The following is an 18,670-nucleotide window of genomic DNA, read 5'->3' on the forward strand; positions in this document are numbered from 1 at the left end:
ACAGTGGCCGAATAGTGTGGTGGCTTAGTGACCGGATTCAAGGGTACCGTTACAGAGCAGATGAAAGCATCAAATTTGACACAGTTCTTCATTAAGTTCAATAGAGTTATTTTAGCTTAGGAGCCCTGATGGGATTGTACAATAAACAGTACAAAACACAAAATGAATTAATAGGCATGAAACATCGCAATTGTTTCAGATCGGCCTAACATAACCCTGATGGGAATGTCGATAACTCAGCATGTGATAAAAAATAACTTAACCAAATTAAATACATTGTAGTAGATGGTAGTTTAAAACATAACTGCATTTAGAATTTTGACTTTTTCAAAACTGTTTAGTACCAATAAATCAAATACAATAGTAATTTAGTGTCTGTGCTTAATTGCAGGTTTGAGTAATTTAAGATGGAGATGAACTGGGATCGATGCATGATTTGTCAGAAAATCACTGCTGAACCTTTATAGTGTCCACTGCACACACCTGAGACAAGTGGCAACAAAACAGATGCATACCGTTCCTTTTTGGCCAATGTTGACCAGTTCAGGGCTATAGATGCTCTGCCTGTTGAAGTGCAGATCAAACCAAATGAGACCTGTGACAGTCTAGCTGCACATTCTGCTTCATGGCACAAGTCTTGCTATCTAAAGTTTAACAGATCTAAGCTTGAAAAGGCACAGAAAAGGACCATACGCACTACAGAAAAACGCTGAAGAGCAAATATCTATCAAGCGCCAAGCAACAGATATGCAGAAATGCTTTTTTTGTGAGAAAAACGAAAAGGAAGGTGTTCTGCATGAAGTGTCGATATTTGATGCTGACAAGAATATCCAGACCATGATTAATGAACTCAATGACACCAAGCTTCAGATTAGGATAGTTGGAGGAGATTTAATGGCAATGGAGGCTAAATTCCACTTACCATGCTTAGTTGGGTTGAGAAACCGGTATCACAGCCTTACAAGGAAGGCAAACAAGAAATGTGAAAACACAGATCAAAAAATGAACGAGTCTAGAGCTTTTGTAGAACTAACAACCTACACTGAAAAATCAGTGGAATCTGGTATATTATTTTTCAAGTTGTCTGAAATTCATTCTCTCTACATGACTCGTCTTGAAGATCTGGGCATACAAAAACTAGTGACCAAGACAAGGTTGAAGAAGCAATTGCTAGAGTGCTTCCCAGATGCACAAGATGAGTTTGACGGTAGAAATACAATTATTGTTTTCAAGGAGGGAATGAGAAAAATGTTGAGGGAGGCCGGGAAGCAACGTGATTTTGACGAAGATGCTGTCATTTTTGCAAAGGCTGCTAAAATAATCAGACATGATTTCTTCCATCACAATGGTTTCACCTTCGCTGGTAGCTTCACAGCAGAATGTCAACAGACGTCACTGCCATCTAGCGTGACGTATCTTGTGTCAATGATATTGAATGGTCTGAACCTCAAGGATCAGGATCATCGGCCAGAGTATTGTATTCAATATAAAGAAAACCTAGTCATCACACAATCTGCTGCTGATATTTGAGTGGCCTTTGGCACAGGCAAGAAGCACAGATTTTACCACAACGAAATATGTGCAAGCTTGGGTGAGCCAAAGTCACGAGCATTGCCTGTGTTCCATGCATACTCCGGCTGCGATACAACTTCAGCTTTCACTAGTTGAGGTAAGAAGTCAGCCTGGCAGGCGTATGATGATGTCACAGAGACATTTTTAAATCTTGCCAAACATCCATTTCAGCAGTTGACTTCTGATTGTGTACAATTCAAAACGCTTGAAAGACCAACTGTTATCCTGTATGATAAAAGCAGCCCTTTGATGTCTGTGAATCAATTAAGAAGAGAACTCTTCTGTCATGCAAAATCGATCAATGGAGAAACTGCCACCTACACAGGACACACTACTTCTGAATGTACAAAGGGTTGTATATCAGGCAGGAATCTGGACGACAAGCTTACAAACTGACCAACTGATTCCTTCTCCATTGGGCTATGCATGGGTGACAGAATCAGGATCATGGGTGCCACAATGGACCACTCTCCCTGAAGTCTCCAGGGCCTGCAGTGAGCTGATCAAATGTTCCTGTAAAGGCAATTGCACCAGATGCAAATGCAGTAATACAAATCTGGACTGCTCACCACTGTGTAAATGCATGTGCAACAAATAGAATTAATCTGAAAACTATTTCATAGTGATGTAATATTTGTGATTGACTTGTTGACTCTGTCAAAGACTTAAGTTTTGAGTTTTGCGTATCTACGTCTGGTTTTTATAGTGAACAGACGGTAATTTTTGGGTCATTTTGACAACAATTTTCATTGCTATCGGTAAATCTACAGTTTTGTGGTTTATTCAAGTATTTGTGAATGACTTGGCGATTCTGTCAAAGACTTTAAAGTGTCAAAGTCTGGTTCTTTTAGTGCACGTACGGTCATTTTTGGTAATTTTCGCAACAATTTTCATTGATATCGGTATATCTGCAGTTGTGTGTTTTTTTCAAGCAATGTTTTTGGGCTCCTAGGCTAAAATTCTTTCATAGACCCTAGTGATTAGCCATGCAAAATTTGGTGCTTTTGGTGCCACACTAGAACAAACCTATGAGGAAAGCCTGCTCCATCACAAGGTGATTCCTGGACACACTGGAAGCTGTTGTGGAAAAGAAAATGATGGAAAAATTGGAGGACATCATGAAAAATCCCCTCAATCCCCTCCAGGAGGCACTCTCTTGTTGCACTTTTAGCCACACATTCATTCTACCACGGTGTGCCATGAAGCACCTCTGTTTTTCTCTTTTGGCCAATGCTATCAGGCAATTCAAGGCTTCCAACCGATGTACTCGTTAAGTATATTTTTATTGATTGATTGATTGGCTTTATTATATGTCCTGTGAGTTTGTATTGTTTGAATTTCCCCATGGGATTAACAAAGTTTACCTAATCTAATTATATGTTTAAGTTGAAATTGAGTTTCAGGGTCTGCTAGTCTCACACATGTTATCAGTTAGGAGCAGATTAAATACTGTAAGTGATTACTGGAATCCAGACGTGAATGGCAGAAAAGATCCTCACACCACACAGATTCAGAAGTAGCACAAAAAGCCTAGAATATGAGCAGTACTGTTACCTTTGTGTGCTTCTCATGCTTCAGTATCACTAGAAATATATTCTACCTTGTTGCCACTATAACACGATAAAATGCTTTGATGACCTGAGGGCAACTGAACAGCATCTGCAACCAGCTATCAACCGACAAAGCAGCTGCTATTCACACTGTAACAAACTCTGGTATGATGATGTGTCCGGTGCCTACATAGTAACAATGAGTATACTCTGTGCGTGCAATGAGCAGTAAATAGGTTAACAATGTACTTAAGGAATGGCAGACAAAATATGACCAAAATATCAAACCAGAAAATGAAAGTTGCAACGTCATTCGATAAGGGAAACTAAACTTTAAATTATTGTCACAAATTATATTTTTGTCACATTAGCTATTTTAATCACAGTTTAGAGTCCCAGAATGTTCATTTTTTCATAACTTAATCCCCGCACTAGAACAGTTGATAAGTTGTGAGTATATAGATCTGAGATATGACAACACTGCAAATATGTCTGGAAATATGTCTGGAAAATACACAGGCTTGCAAGGAAGAGAGTAAACTGAAATTTCCACAGCTCTATATTTTCCATATACAAATAGTTCCATAAATCTTGCTAGTAACAGCCCAGCAGAGAGTTGTCAGAATGTGAAAGGTTTCTTGACTTAATTGAAAGAGTTGTGACATTTTTATCTGCTTCTATAAATTGATGGAATATGCTGAAAACACATTTTCAGCAAAAGAAAAGTGAAAAATAAACAATACCAGATGGGCAACAACAGCCATCGGGGTATTGGCTTTAAAGGATGGGTAAAATTAAATTAAGAATACCCTGTGTAAAAATTGCTACAACAGAGAATGAAGAGCCTTTTGTCACAAAGCTAAAATGAATGAAAGGTCTACTTAGAATAGGAATGTATTTACTCAGTTCTTGGAGTGGGCACAGCAAATGTATAAATACAACTTCAGAAAATGAAACGCAGAGCTGAGCATCTCGTAACCATCAATGCTAAGATGCAAGGAGTCAGACTGCTGCTTTTGACAATGATTGGAAAACAAAACTGACTGTGATATGCAGTCTGATTTCAGAAATGAAAAAGGAAATAATTTGTAAAATACAATAAAATCTTACCTGCTTTATGGCTGTCACTGTGATTACAAAGAACAATGGAAGTCCGCTAGTAACAGGACTTGTTGGGGTATCTATCATTAGCTTAACAAAAGCAAACAAAAAAAAAAGAGCTAGTCAAACATAAAAACAAGCCACTGATTGAATAAAATAATAATTAAATAATACACTTGTCAAGAAACCTCTCCCTCTCTCACACACACACTATATATATATATATATATATATATATATATATATATATACACACACACACACACACATACATATACACACACATAGAACAGAATTTACAGTAAAATAATTTACATTTTTATTGTTTCAAGCTGTACTGTACATGGCAATAAAATAACAGTCACAAAAAAGATAGACCTAACAGTACTAATGGCTCTAATATACTTTTTCCTTTTAAACTATAGGAGTAGAAAATGATTATTACATGCACAAATGTTTGCATTTATTAGACATGGCAAACCACTGCTATAGAATCAAAGGTGAATCTGCATGAGTAAATCTTCACAATGACCAATTAGCACAGACTCATGAGGTGCTTCTCTGAATAATGGTGAAGAAATGGGGTCTAACTCTTTGGATAATGTGTTTGATTTACCAGTCAATGTGTGTCTTTATTTAACTGATCACACATTTGTGTTTTGAGTAGTGACCTAAAAAAGTTAAGATGCAGGTACAAGTAGCTGAATTAACACTAGAATATTACCAGAGCCTACGAAAAACTTGTAAATCTGGCCCACCTTAAATCCCTTCGCACCTTTCCTCAGAGTCTTTTGTCTTCTAAATGTGTTGATAAGCAGCAAGCAGCCTGCTATACCATCCCCCCACCGCCTCAGAACGGGCAAGAAGTTCTCCCAGTTCCTGCCTTGATTGATTATCTGGGAGTGAGCTACCCAGAATTGTAAGGGGAAATAATTTGATGTGTGTTTTGTGTCTACAATAATCTATGCAAGAGTATATATATATAGCCAAATCCGCGCGCTTCGCAGCGGTGAAGTACTGCTTTTAAATTTTTATTAAGAAGAAAACCTTTTTAAATTGAGGGAAAATATACCAATAACCATTTGTTAAGGATCTGTTTTTTTGTGAAGCTGCCTTTACACAGCCTCTCCGCTGTTTTATAAACGAACGCCATATAAGGCCGTCCTTTCTCCTTGCTTAGCGGTTCTGGATTGTTTTATTGTTCGTTTATTACGATTGTTATAGTTATTGTGTAGCTATTTGAGACTCACTTTTCTGTTCAGGTACCCATTTCCTTTATGTAATCCGCGGATTCTCCGCTATTTTTTGTTCGTTTATTACAATTATAGTTATTTATTGATTCCGTTCTCTAGCTGACTGCCTGCTCATATAAGGCGCTCTGCTGTTTTTTTGTGAAGCGGCCTTTACACAGGTTCTCCGCTTTTTAATAAACGAACGCCATATAAGGTCATCCTTTTTCCTTGCTTCGCCAAGGAAGCAGCCTTTTTATTTAATCCACGGGTTCTCCACTGTTTTATTGTTCGTTTATTATGATTGTTATAGTTCTCTTTGTATACCACGTTGTCAGTTCAGCACTCCGGTTGTAATATGACCAAGCCGTGCAAGCTTACTGTTGAGAATGCAACGTATAGTTGTACAGGAGAAAAGCAATCTTGCCTCAAATCAATGGCAACCTTTTGTAGGTCAATGAACTTAATTTAAACTTTAGGTGTACACGGTGCTTTGTTTCCGCACTCATGAAAATGTCTGTATGTGTCAGTCGCTTCATATTCTTTTCCTACATTATCAATTGTGTAATGTGTTTTTTGAACAGGTTTGATTCATCGAAGTGATCACTCGTGCTGCGTTCAGTCAGTTCACGTGAGCCGCTCTCGTGTGATGTTGCGATGTCCACGGCTTTATTTAATGTTAGCTAAGACCCGGCACTTAAAAGTTTCTCGCTACAGCAATTTTAACTCCGTTACAAAGTGATCCAAAGTCTCGTTTATACCTCGTGTCTTCTCATTAAACTTGTATGTCGCGAATACGGTATTGCAAACGGCAGCGTTTCTATAAACTTAATTTAAACTTACAGTTTACACCGTGCTTTGTTTCCACAGTAGCTGCACTTATGAATATGCTTGTATGCGTCACTCGCTCACTTCTTATTGTTTCGCTGCCTTCTCAATTGTGTAATGAATGGTTTTCTTCAGCGCTCTTTGGGGCTCTTCCTTGTTTTCTACGTACTGCGTTCACAGTCAGTTCACGTGATTACGTGGGAGGCGTGATGACGCGATACGCAACTCCGCCTCCCCCGGCCATTGAGCTGCAGTCTATTACAGTATATGGACAAAAAAGAGGTTCCAGTTATGACCGTTACGCGTAGAATTTCGAAATGAAACCTGCCTAACTTTTGTAAGTAAGCTGTAAGGAATGAGCCTGCCAAATTTCAGCCTTCCACCCACACGGGAAGTTGGACAATTAGTGATGAGTGAGTGAGTGAGTGAGTGAGTGAGTGAGTGAGTGAGTGAGTGAGTGAGTGAGTGCTTTGCCTTTTATTAGTATAGATTATACAATAAAAAACATATTGATTTGTGTCTGTAACAGCCGGTGTAAATTTATAGTACTTGCAAAAATTTGCGTTTTTTTCCCCCCACTTTTATTCTCTCAGTCATGATCACAATACAACACCCAACCCCTCACCCCAGATCTGATGCTGTAACTTTTTATCTGAAACTGGGAATAACTGTAGATGTGAGTGGTGTTTTAAGACAATGGAACTGGAAATTCTCTGATCTGGAGGGATAAAAGCTCACACACTAACGCTGGTGAATCTGCCTTCGTCGTATCTCACCGTCACTTGAATTTTTTTTATTCAGTTTTATTGAGTGTTCCTGCTCACACAGGAAACATAGGTATATATGATATTTGGAATAACTCATTTTATGACCTGTATAGTACATTTCGGAAAATAGTGTGGCACAGATTAGGGCTGCACGATTAATCTTTTTTTCTCATGATAACGATATTTATGACCCACGATCAGTTAATAAATATCGTCGCGATTTTACAGTATAAAGACCAAACTGTTTTTTATGGGCTGAGTTTACGGATTGGACTGCGTCACTATGACGTTACTGCGTCTAGATTGCAAGCGCTTTCTGAAGCAGAAGAAGTCAATAGCAGCAATAACAGTCAGTCAGAATAAACACATGATGGCGGAGCAACGTGAGGAAGATGCAGAAGTGCGATCGTTAGTTCCTAAAAAGGGGTCATACTCAGTTGTCTGGAACTATTTCGATTTCGAGGAATGTGATGTTGATCAGGTACGAGTCTTGTGCAAACTTTGCTCCTGTTCCGTCCAAACGTCCCAAGGTAACACAACAAACCTCATCAACCACCTTAAAAGCCACCACAAAGTACACTATCAAGAATTTCAACGACTGAAGGCACAAACAGCAACAAGAAATTACCAGCCATCCACAACAGAGACAACAATATCAGGGACATTGTTCAACGCAATACCATATCTGCCTAGCTCGCAAAGACACCGGGAAATAACAGAGGCGATCACGTACCATATAGCCAAGGATATGTGTCCAATAACCACCGTGAGCAGTGAGGGGTTTAACAAAATGATCGCAACACTTGATAAAAGATATAGCATTCCCTCACGCAACCATTTTTCCAATGTTGCGCTGCCCTCGCTGTATGCGAAATGCCGAAAAGAAATAGAAAGAGAAATTCTCAGGCTCAGCCTTGAATATTTTGCTGCCACGACCGACTTATGGTCAAGCAGAACTGCGGAACTGTATTTGAGCTTGACAGTACATTTTATTGACAGCAAGTTTGAGATGAAAAGCAAGCTTTTGCAAACTTCGTTTTTCCCACAAGACCATACAGCGGAGTTTATTGCAGTGGGCCTCAAAGAAGCGATGTCCGCTTGGGGCTTGGTGGAAGAAAGACTTGTGTGCATCACAACGGACAACGCAGCTAATATGATTAGGGCAGCATCTGTGAATAACTGGCCGAGGCTACACTGCTTTGGTCACAGACTTCATTTACCAAAGGAATAATCGTCATTATTAATCGTGATAAAAATTTTGAGCAAAATAATCGTGATAATCATTTTTTCTGTTATCGTGCAGCCCTAGCACAGATGCAACATTATTCATATTATTATTATTGTGGTTTTTTTTTTTTTTTTCGATCTTGCCAGTGTCTACTTTTGGGTGCGGGGGTGGGGGGTGGAATGGGGGTGGGGTTATGTGTACTCCAGGACATTCAGAGGAAAGAATAGTACAGAGAAGTCAGTTCCATGCTATATGCAATCATCAGATTCAAATGTTAACAGTTCACACACACCCAAAGGCTGTCCTTTCTAAGTTTATGACGTGTACCTGCTGCAATGTACGCACTTCTCTCTGTGCTGTGGTTACAATTACACTGAAGGGGCTGGGGAAGCGGTGGTCTTGGAACAGAAGCTTGTCAATGTTGCATCCTCTTTTGCTTTATCCATCGCCTTTTCTTGTAAGAAGTGACGACGAAGCTCCTCTGCAAGGTGAGCAAAGAACATTCTTCTTTTCTCAGTGGTCCCCGTACATGCCTTGCACAGTACATGTGCGTTGATCGCCGTCAAGTCAAGCGTGATTTAACACAATCAACCGGCCACCTGCGTGCTTCTGCTCGCACTCATATAATATTAACAATAAGAGCAGCTCACTACTCTAAACAGTAAATTTGCCGGGGAGCTGGTTTCGAACTCATGACCTCCAGATTATAAGTCGGCAGTTCTAACCACAGCACCATGGAAGCTGTTGTATTGTACTTACACCTTTTGTGAAAGTGTTTATTTGATATTTGGCCATCAGCCTTCACACATTATACAGTTCCTGTCTACATTTTTGTTATTTATTACTAAAATATTAAAAAGTTTGTTTTAACGATGTGTTTACATAGATTGTTGTAGACACAAAACACACATCAAATTATTTCCCCTTACAATTCTGGGTAGCTCACTTCCAGATAATCAATCAAGGCAGGAACTGGGGGAACGTCTTGCCTGTTCTGAGGCAGTGGGGGGATGGTATAGCAGGCTGCTTGCTGCTTATCAACACACTAGCAAAATACCCGCGCTTCGCAGCGGAGAAGTAGTGTGTTAAAGAGGTTATGTAACCATATATATACATAAACATATATACATATATATACACATCTACATATATATATCTACATATATATATATATATATATATATATATATCTACATATATATATATATATATATATATATATATCTACACATATATATATATATATCTACACATATATATATATATATCTACACATATATATATATATATCTACACATATATATATATATATATATATATATATATATATATATATATATATATATATATATATATATATATATATATATATATATATATATATAAATATAGACATACATATATACATTCATACATACATACATTCACATATATACAGTGGAACCCTGGTTTACGAGCGGCTCAGTATACGAGTAATTCGGTTTTCAAGCCGCGATCTGAGCAAAATTTCTGCCCGGTTTACGAGGCCTGCCCTGTTTACAAGCCGAGCTCCAATACGTCACCGCTAGTTTCCGCTTCGCCTTTCTTACCCGGAAACCTCTACCCCTTCTACCCAGAGCCGTTTCGAATGGTTGGGATAAGCCTTTCTTTACTGTCCTACGTACTACTACTGTACAGTACTTGTACCCAGAATCCTCTTTTACCCACAATTCTCAGGTATCACAGCATCTCTTCCTTCTCACGTGTTACCGCGCGCTGGAAAGACGTATCGCTCTTCTTATCGTAGTACATCCACGTTTCTTGAACTTTTTTGTGTGTGTTTCATACATATTGGGCATTAACCATGTCTTCAAAGATGGTAGGAAGTGGAAAGGACAGCAGCTGTCAGTCGAGTTGAAGCAGGAAATTATAGAAAAGCATGAGAGAGGTGTGTGTGTGATGGAACTCGCCAAAATTTACGACCGCAGTACGTCCACAATATGCACAATGCTAAAGCAAAAGGAGACCATAAAGAGTGTAAAAGTAGCAAAAGGCATGCAAAGGTCAGCTATCCACGAAGAAATGGAAAACCTGCTGTTATTGTGGATAAAAGAGAAAGAGTTGGCAGGAGATATGCTTACTGAAACAGTGATAAGCGAGAAAGCTTGCATCATTTACAATGACCTGAAGCAGAAAGAACCATCCACATCTACGGATGTAGTAGAACCAGAATTCAAGGCTAGTCATGGATGGTTCGACAGATTTAAGAAGCGATCAGGCATTCACTCTGTCGTAAGACATGGCGAGGCAGCAAGTGCAGACCAGAAGGCAGCTGGCGAGTTCATCACACGTTTCGCGCAGCTCATCGAGGCAGAATGTTACATCCCCCAGCAAGTTTTTAATTGCGACGAGACGGGGCTTTTTTGGAAGAAAATGCCCCGTAGGATGTACATCACAGCAGAGGAGATGAAGATGCCAGGACATAAGCCGATGAAGGACCGCCTCACCCTTGCATTGTGTGCAAATGCTAGCGGTGACTTTAAAGAGAAGCCACTGCTAGTCTATCATTCAGAGAATCTTCGAGCCTTTAACACTCACAGGATTCTTAAAGAAAAACTGCACGTGATGTGGCGCGCCAATCCAAAGGCATGGGTTACGCGGCAGTTCTTCATCGACTGGGTAAATCTCTGCTTTGGACCTGCGGTGAAGAAGTATCTTCAAGAAAACAAACTGCCTCTGCAAGCGTTACTCGTCCTCGACAATGCTCCAGCCCACCCGCCCGGTCTCCAAGACAACATCCGGGAAGAATATCAATTCATAAAAGTCCTCTACCTCCCACCCAACACGACTTCAATCCTGCAACCGATGGATCAGCAGGTCATTTCCAATTTCAAAAAGCTCTACACGAAGCATCTGTTCAAACGATGCTTCGATATGACAGAAAATACGGAGCTAACACTCCGAGAGTTCTGGAAAGAACATTACAACATCGTGCAATGCCTACGCATGATTGACCTGGCGTGGAAAGAAGTGACCAGAAGAACACTGAATTCTGCATGGAAGAAGTTATGGCCTGATGTGATTGCAGCAAGGGACTTTGAAGGATTTGGTCTTGAGACCGAGATCGAGACCAACGTGCCCGACGTAGATCCAGTGCATGAAATCGTGTCCCTCGGCAAGTCGATGGGTCTGCAGGTTGACGAGGGTGATATCAACGAGCTTGTCAAGGAACATGAGGAGGAACTCTCAACACAGGAGTTGCTTGAGCTGCAAGACATGCAACGTACGGAGGATCTGCAAGAGATCAGCGGTAGTGAGGAGGAGGTCGAGACAGAGGAAATTTCGACAAGTGAAATTAAAGAAGTGCTGGGAATGTGGGAGAAGGTTACAAGTTTCATTGAAAAGAAACATCCAGAAAAAGTTGCAGCTAGTCGTTCTGCAGCAAATTATGATGACACCTGCTTGGCTCACTTTCGTAAGCTTTTAAAAAGCAGGCAAAAGCAAACGTCGTTGCATAGGTATCTTTACACTAAAACTGAAACTGCTATAAGTGAAGGTGCCGAAAGTGCAGCCAAAAAGGCAAAAACAGATGATTAGCGTAAAAAAAAATCATACGTGTAATGTTAAGTGTTAGGCTAAGTTTAAAGTTAAGAAAGTCTATTTTTTTTTACAATTCATGTACGTACGTACGTACATACAGTTAAGAAATTGCAATTTTAGTTTTTTTTGATGTGAAGGTGCCGAAAATGCAGCCAGTCCTCTAGTCCTCCCTCCCTCCTTCCTCAGCCGCTCTCCGTTAACTGCAATCGTCTGCCGCCAAGGTAAGGTTACATTTTCTTAAGTGGGTTTATCTTTTATTTAACTACGAGCTGTATATACCCGGCGTTGCCCGGGGCAGAAGTAACCTAATCGGTCAAACACTTACATATATACCAAAGTAAACCTAATCGGTCAAACAGTTACATATATAAAAAAAGCGAACCTAATCGGATAAACAGCTTCATATATACAGAAGCGAACCTAATCGGACAAACAGCTAATCTATATACATAAGCAAACCTAATTGGTCAAACAGTTACATAAATACAAAAGCAAACCTAATCGATCAAACAGCTTCATATATACAGAAGCGAACCTAATTGGTCAAACAGTTATGCATGTGCAGAATGATTTTACAAAGATTATGCGTGTTAACAATCATTAAAAAGAAAAGATTGAGGAACTGTTCTTCTATATGTGATGAAGCCACTAATCAGACAGATTTTTTTCAGGACCCAGCTGTTTCATAACTAAACTACTGCCACCCCAAAGTAATGCCTAATAGTGGTTTTTGGGGTAGCTGTGGAATAAAAAGGGTGTTTTTTAGTCAGTAAGAATCTGACAGTACCCTTCAGTACGGGCTGAAGGGTGCCTATGTAAGGTTTTACATCCTTCCCGTATGGAAAAAAAAACATACTAAACTTTTTTTTCATCATTACACATAATCTCAGTCAAATGGAAGTACGCATTCTCAATTTATTTTTATCTAATTTTTACTTTTTCACAAAGCCATCCCATGCCAATTTGTATGAATAAACTTTTGCTAGAGAGTTAGCAAAAGTGTATTCATGCACATATTTTAATACGGATAATCTATCTCTAATCAAGGTTCTCATTTTCATTCTAATTTAAAATAATAATAGATACTCATTTTTTTCTTCTGTTTTAGAAAAACCAATCTATGCCACCTACGTCTTCGTCAAGTCAGCTTCATCCAGCTTCATCACATATAGAAGAAGAGTTCCTCAATCTTTTCTTTTTAATGATTGTTAACACGCATAATCTTTGTAAAATTATTCTGCACATGCATAACTGTTTGACCAATTAGGTTCGCTTCTGTATATATGAAGCTGTTTCATCGATTAGGTTTGCTTTTGTATTTATGTAACTGTTTGACCAATTAGGTTTGCTTATGTATATAGATTAGCTGTTTGTCCGATTAGGTTCGCTTCTGTATATATGAAGCTGTTTGTCCGATTAGGTTCGGTTTGTTTATATATGTAACTGTTTGACCGATTAGGTTTACTTTGGTATATATGTAAGTGTTTGACCGATTAGGTTACTTCTGCCCCGGGCAACGCCGGGTATATACAGCTCGTATATATATATATATATATATATATATATATATATATATATAGCAAAATACCCGCGCTTCGCAGCGGAGAAGTAGTGTGTTAAAGAGGTTATGAAAAAAAAAAGGAAACATTTTAAAAATAACGTAACATGATTGTCAATGTAATTGTGTTGTCATTGTTATAACTGCTGCTGTCTTTTATATATATATATATATATTATATATATATATATATATATATATATATATATATAGATATATATATATATATATTATATATATAATATACCTGCGGTGGGTTGGCACCCTGCCCTGGATTGGTTCCTGCCTTGTGCCCTGTGTTGGCTGGGATTGGCTCCAGCAGACCCCCGTGACCCTGTGTTCGGATTCAGCGGGTTGGTAAATGGATGGATGGATATATAATATACACACACACATAAACATTTATATACATATACATATATATACATATCTACATATACACATGTACATATATATACACACACATACATAAACACACACATAAGACTTACTGAGTGAAACGGGCTTTCATTGACAATCATGTTACGTTATTTTTAAAATGTTTCCTTTTTTTTTCATAACCTCTTTAACACACTACTTCTCCGCTGCGAAGCGCGGGTATTTTGCTAGTATATATATATATATATATATATATATATATATATATATATATATATATATATATATATATATATATACATATACACACATACATGCAGTTTTAATAACACAGAAATCAATATAAACATTAACATCATTATCATATGAGAATATGAAGTAATATATAAGAAGCACATTTCATATAAATATAAATTATTAAACAGTAAAATCTTCTTCTGTAATTTGCTACCGTGGCAATTTGTGTGTCTGTCCAGGATTTTAAATGACCTGTAGCTCGCAAACCGTTGCACCTATACACTTGAAATGTGGTACACATATAGTACGTCACGTCTACTATCCGCTTTATGGGTGATGATTGTTTTAGTCTTTTTATCTTTATTTTATTTTATTGTACAATCAAGTCCTATCTGCGCACAGCAGGGCAGCCGTGGGCGGATGTGTATGGTGTATTCACTCGATGTTATCGTGCATTGCGCTGTCAGTGGTATTTTGATAAAAGAATTTGAACAACATATAAGAAGCGTATAAATTATTAAACAGTAAAACATTAACATTTAAGAAGTAAAGTTACATTAAGTACTACTGCTGTGCCTTCGGGTATACCTCATTTTTTGTTTGCCCATTACATGCTTAAATGTATACATTTTTTGGTGCACCTACCCGAGAACACGCGACATATAACCGAGCGTAGGAGAAGCATGGATTTTAAACACGCGTTGAGTTGATGTGCTGGTCTCCCTCGTGAAATAACTGGTAATGTTTGACTAAAATCTACAGCGAGTAAAACGACATTAGCTCCTGTTTTTTTTTTTACGATCTCTGAGATGTTGCTTTTTTCGGTTCAAGGCTTCATAAGCTCTTTTATGTTGTATGGTGTACTTATCCCAAACCATCATCTTTGAATGTTGCAACACTTTCGCCTTGTATGTAGATCGGGGTAATTACATTCATTGCATTCCTAGTCTGAATCACAATGTGATTGTATGGGTGGTTACCTGGCACTGTAGGGTTGCCACCCGTCCTTTAAAATACGGAATCGTGCCGCGTTTGAGAATGAAATTGCGCGTCCCGTTTTGAATCAATACTGGACGGGATTTATCCCGTATTTTTTTTATCATTTTTTTTTTAAAGCAGCGTCTCATGCAAATCATCCCACACGCATTTTATGAAGATGCCTCCTTTCCTACTTTTGATTGGGTAATACTTGATGTCATCGTTAGTTTGATTGGTGTTTTTAACTGTCCAGTGAGTAGGGCGTGTCTTTCAACGGAATGAAAAAAAGGCCCACCCGACGACCCACCCATTCCATTTTTATATATATAGATATTTACTAATACAGTATTTTGATGTTTGTTTCTTATTTAAAAACATGTTTTTTTCCATTATTTATGATATTTTGGGGACGTTTTGGGAGGGCTGGAACGGATTAATCTCATTTCCATTATTTTAAATGGGGAAAATTCATTCGGGTTACGAGCAGATCGGGTTACGAGCTCGGTTCTGGAATGGATTAAACTCGTAACCCGGGGTTCCACTGTACAGTGATCCCTCGCTATATCGCGCTTCGCCTTTCGCGGCTTCACTCCATCGCGGATTTTATATGTAAGCATATTTAAATATATATCGCGGATTTTTTGCTGGTTCGCGGATTTCTGAGGACAATGGGTCTTTTAATTTCTGGTACATGCTTCCTCAGTTGGTTTGCCCAGTTGATTTCATACAAGGGACGCTATTGGGTAGCTTCTCAGCCATCTGCCAACTTACTTTTCTTTCTCTCTCTCTTGCGCTGACTATCTGTGATCCTGACGTAGGGGGTGTGAGCAGGGGGGCTGTTCGCACACCTAGACGATACGGACGCTCGTCTAAAAATGCTGAAAGATTATCTTCACGTTGCTACCTTCTGTGTGCAGCTTTTAAGTATGCTGCACGGTGCTTTGGATACTTAAATGCTCAAAGGGCACGTATTGATTTTTGAATTTGTTTCTCTCTCTTTCTCTCTCTCTCTCTCTGCTCCTGACGGAGGGGGTGTGAGCTGCCGCCTTCAACAGCTTTGTACCGGCGGTGCTTCGCATACTTAAAAACAAACAGCCCTATTGATTTGTTTGCTCCTTTGAAGAGGAAGATATGTTTGCATTCTTTTAATTGTGAGACAGAACTGTCATCTCTGTCTTGTCATGGAGCACAGTTTAAACTTTTGAAAAAGAGACAAATTTTTGTTTGCAGTATTTGAATAACGTTCCTGTCTCTCTACAACCTCCTGTGTTTCTGCGCAAATCTGTGACCCAAGCATGACAATATAAAAATAACCATATAAACATATGGTTTCTACTTCGCGGATTTTCTTATTTCGCGGTTGGCTCTGGAACGCAACCCCCGCGATGGAGGAGGGATTACTGTACTGTATATATACATATCTACTTATTGGCTCCTGTATTTAGGATATAGCAGGTTGGATAATGGATGGATGGACATTTGTATGCATAGCCCTATTGGCCCGTTTTCGTTTTTTTTCTTTCTTCAGTAATATTTCAGTAAACCCGGAGCTTGTCAGTTCAAATCCTGGTACTGACACCACTGTGTGACCCTGAGGAAGTCACTTCACCTGCCTGTGCTGCAAAAAACAAAAGTAATGTAACAAATTGTACGTCAGATGTTGCAAGTTGCTGGAATAAAGGCATAAGTAAAATAGATAAATATGTATTATACACATAGGAACTATTAATTTATTTTCAGTTAAGTCATCTGCAGCAAACCTTTATAAATGACGGTTTCTCCTTTTTAGATAGTGCAAACTGTTTCTTCTTCATTGAGGTTTTCTCTTGGAGACCTTTTTTCATTTCATTGAAAATTAAAGCAGCAACTGCCAAAATATGTAGCTTTCTTATTAATTTTTCAACATTGTGTAAAATAAATGTATAAAGTAACATAAAAGGTTTAAATACTGGTTATCCTTTTACACTAAAATATTACTAAAGAGATACAAAAAAAGTAAAATGCATATGTTCTTTTTCTTTAAGGAGATTAAATATTACTGAAGAAAGAAAAAAAAAAACTAAAACAGCCAAATGGGGCTATGCATACGAACTTAAAAGGTTTAAATACAACAGAAATATATATTTTATTTTTACTTGCTTAATTTGTGGAGGGCGTATCCTGTAGCAAAGCCCTAACTTTTTTCGTGAAAGCCCGTTTCAGTCAATAAGTCTTAAAAAAAGGTGTAAAGATATTGACAATAAGCTAAGCAAACCCAGCAAGACATGGAATCTTTTAAATCAAGTATCATTACATCTTCCTTTCTTAAAGAGAAGTAAGGCAGTACTTATAAGCTTACATATAATCTATACATATTAATAAAAGGCAAAGCCCTCACTGACTCACTGACTGACTGACTGACTGACTCACTCATCACTAATTCTCGAACTTCCCGTGTAGGTGGAAGGCTGAAATTTGGCAGGCTCATTCCTTACAGCTTACTTACAAAAGTTAGGCAGGTTTCATTTCGAAATTCTACACGTAATGGTCATAACTGGAACATATTTTTTGTCCATATACTGTAATGGAGGAGGCGGAGTCACGTATCGCGTCATCACGCCTCCTACGTAATCACGTGACCTAAAAACAAGGAAGAGATTTACAGCACGAGTCAAACGCGGGAACGAAGGTAAATGACGTTAATTTTTGACTGTCTTTTAATACTGTGTAAGCATACATATTAACACGTGCAATTAAACGTGTGCATTTACGGGGTGATTTCTCAGGCTTAAAAGCTCGCCTTTTATCAAACGCGGGAACAAAGGTAACTGACGTTGTTCACTGTCTTTTAATACTGTGTAACCATACATATTAACACATGTGCAATTAAACGTGTGCATTTACGGGGTGATTTCTCAGGCTTAAAAGCTCGCCTTTTACTAAAAAGGTAAATGCAAAACTATTTTCAATCATTCTATGATCTGCTTCTCACAACTGAAGGCACCGTGGCTGATGGTAAATGACGTTAATTTTTGAGTGTCTTTTAATACTGTGTAAGCATACATATTAACATGTGCAATTAAACGTGTGCATTTACGGGGTGATTTCTCAGGCTTAAAAGCTCGCCTTTTATCAAACGCGGGAACAAAGGTAAATCACGTTCTTCACTGTCTTTTAATACTGTGTAACCATACATATTAACACATGTGCAATTAAACGTGTGCATTTACGGGGTGATTTCTCAGGCTTAAAAGCTCGCCTTTTACTAAAAAGGTAAATGCAAAACTATTTTCAATCATTCTATGATCTGCTTCTCACAACTGAAGGCACCGTGGCTGATGTTACGTCACTTGCTGTCCGACCATAAGCTTTACCTGGTAGGTAGCCGGACACTCACTTCACTCCCTTTCGAGAATCGAACCTCTGAGGTTTTCTTTTGTTCTTAATTAAAATTTAAAACCAATACTTGACCGCTGCTAAGCCCCTCTAGCGCTGACGTCCGAGGTTCGATTACCGTAAGCAAGTGCAGTGAGTGTATAATTACATTCACGGCATTCGTAGTCTGATTCACAATCTGATTGTATGGGTGGTTACTTCCAGGTAACGCTTACACTTGGCCACCAAGTCAGGTCGAAGTGATCACTCGAGTAAAGGCAGCTTCACAAAAAAACTGATCCTTAACAAAC

At 38.6% G+C, this 18,670-nt stretch overlaps 1 protein-coding gene across 3 annotated transcripts in view; it reads right to left on the bottom strand.

Annotated features, from left to right (window-relative positions):
• Positions 1 to 18,670, bottom strand: part of atp11b (ATPase phospholipid transporting 11B (putative)) — a 208,324-nt gene that overhangs the window by 131,871 nt on the left and 57,783 nt on the right. For all 3 annotated transcript variants that reach the window (XM_051923917.1, XM_028794610.2, XM_051923918.1), the window contains exon 4: positions 4,233 to 4,313. In XM_051923917.1, coding sequence (XP_051779877.1) covers positions 4,233 to 4,313 — 81 coding nt within the window. The remainder of the gene's footprint in view (positions 1 to 4,232; positions 4,314 to 18,670) is intronic.

The sequence above is a fragment of the Erpetoichthys calabaricus genome, chromosome 2, assembly GCF_900747795.2.
Source record: "Erpetoichthys calabaricus chromosome 2, fErpCal1.3, whole genome shotgun sequence".
NCBI classification, from domain to species: Eukaryota; Metazoa; Chordata; class Cladistia; order Polypteriformes; family Polypteridae; genus Erpetoichthys; species Erpetoichthys calabaricus.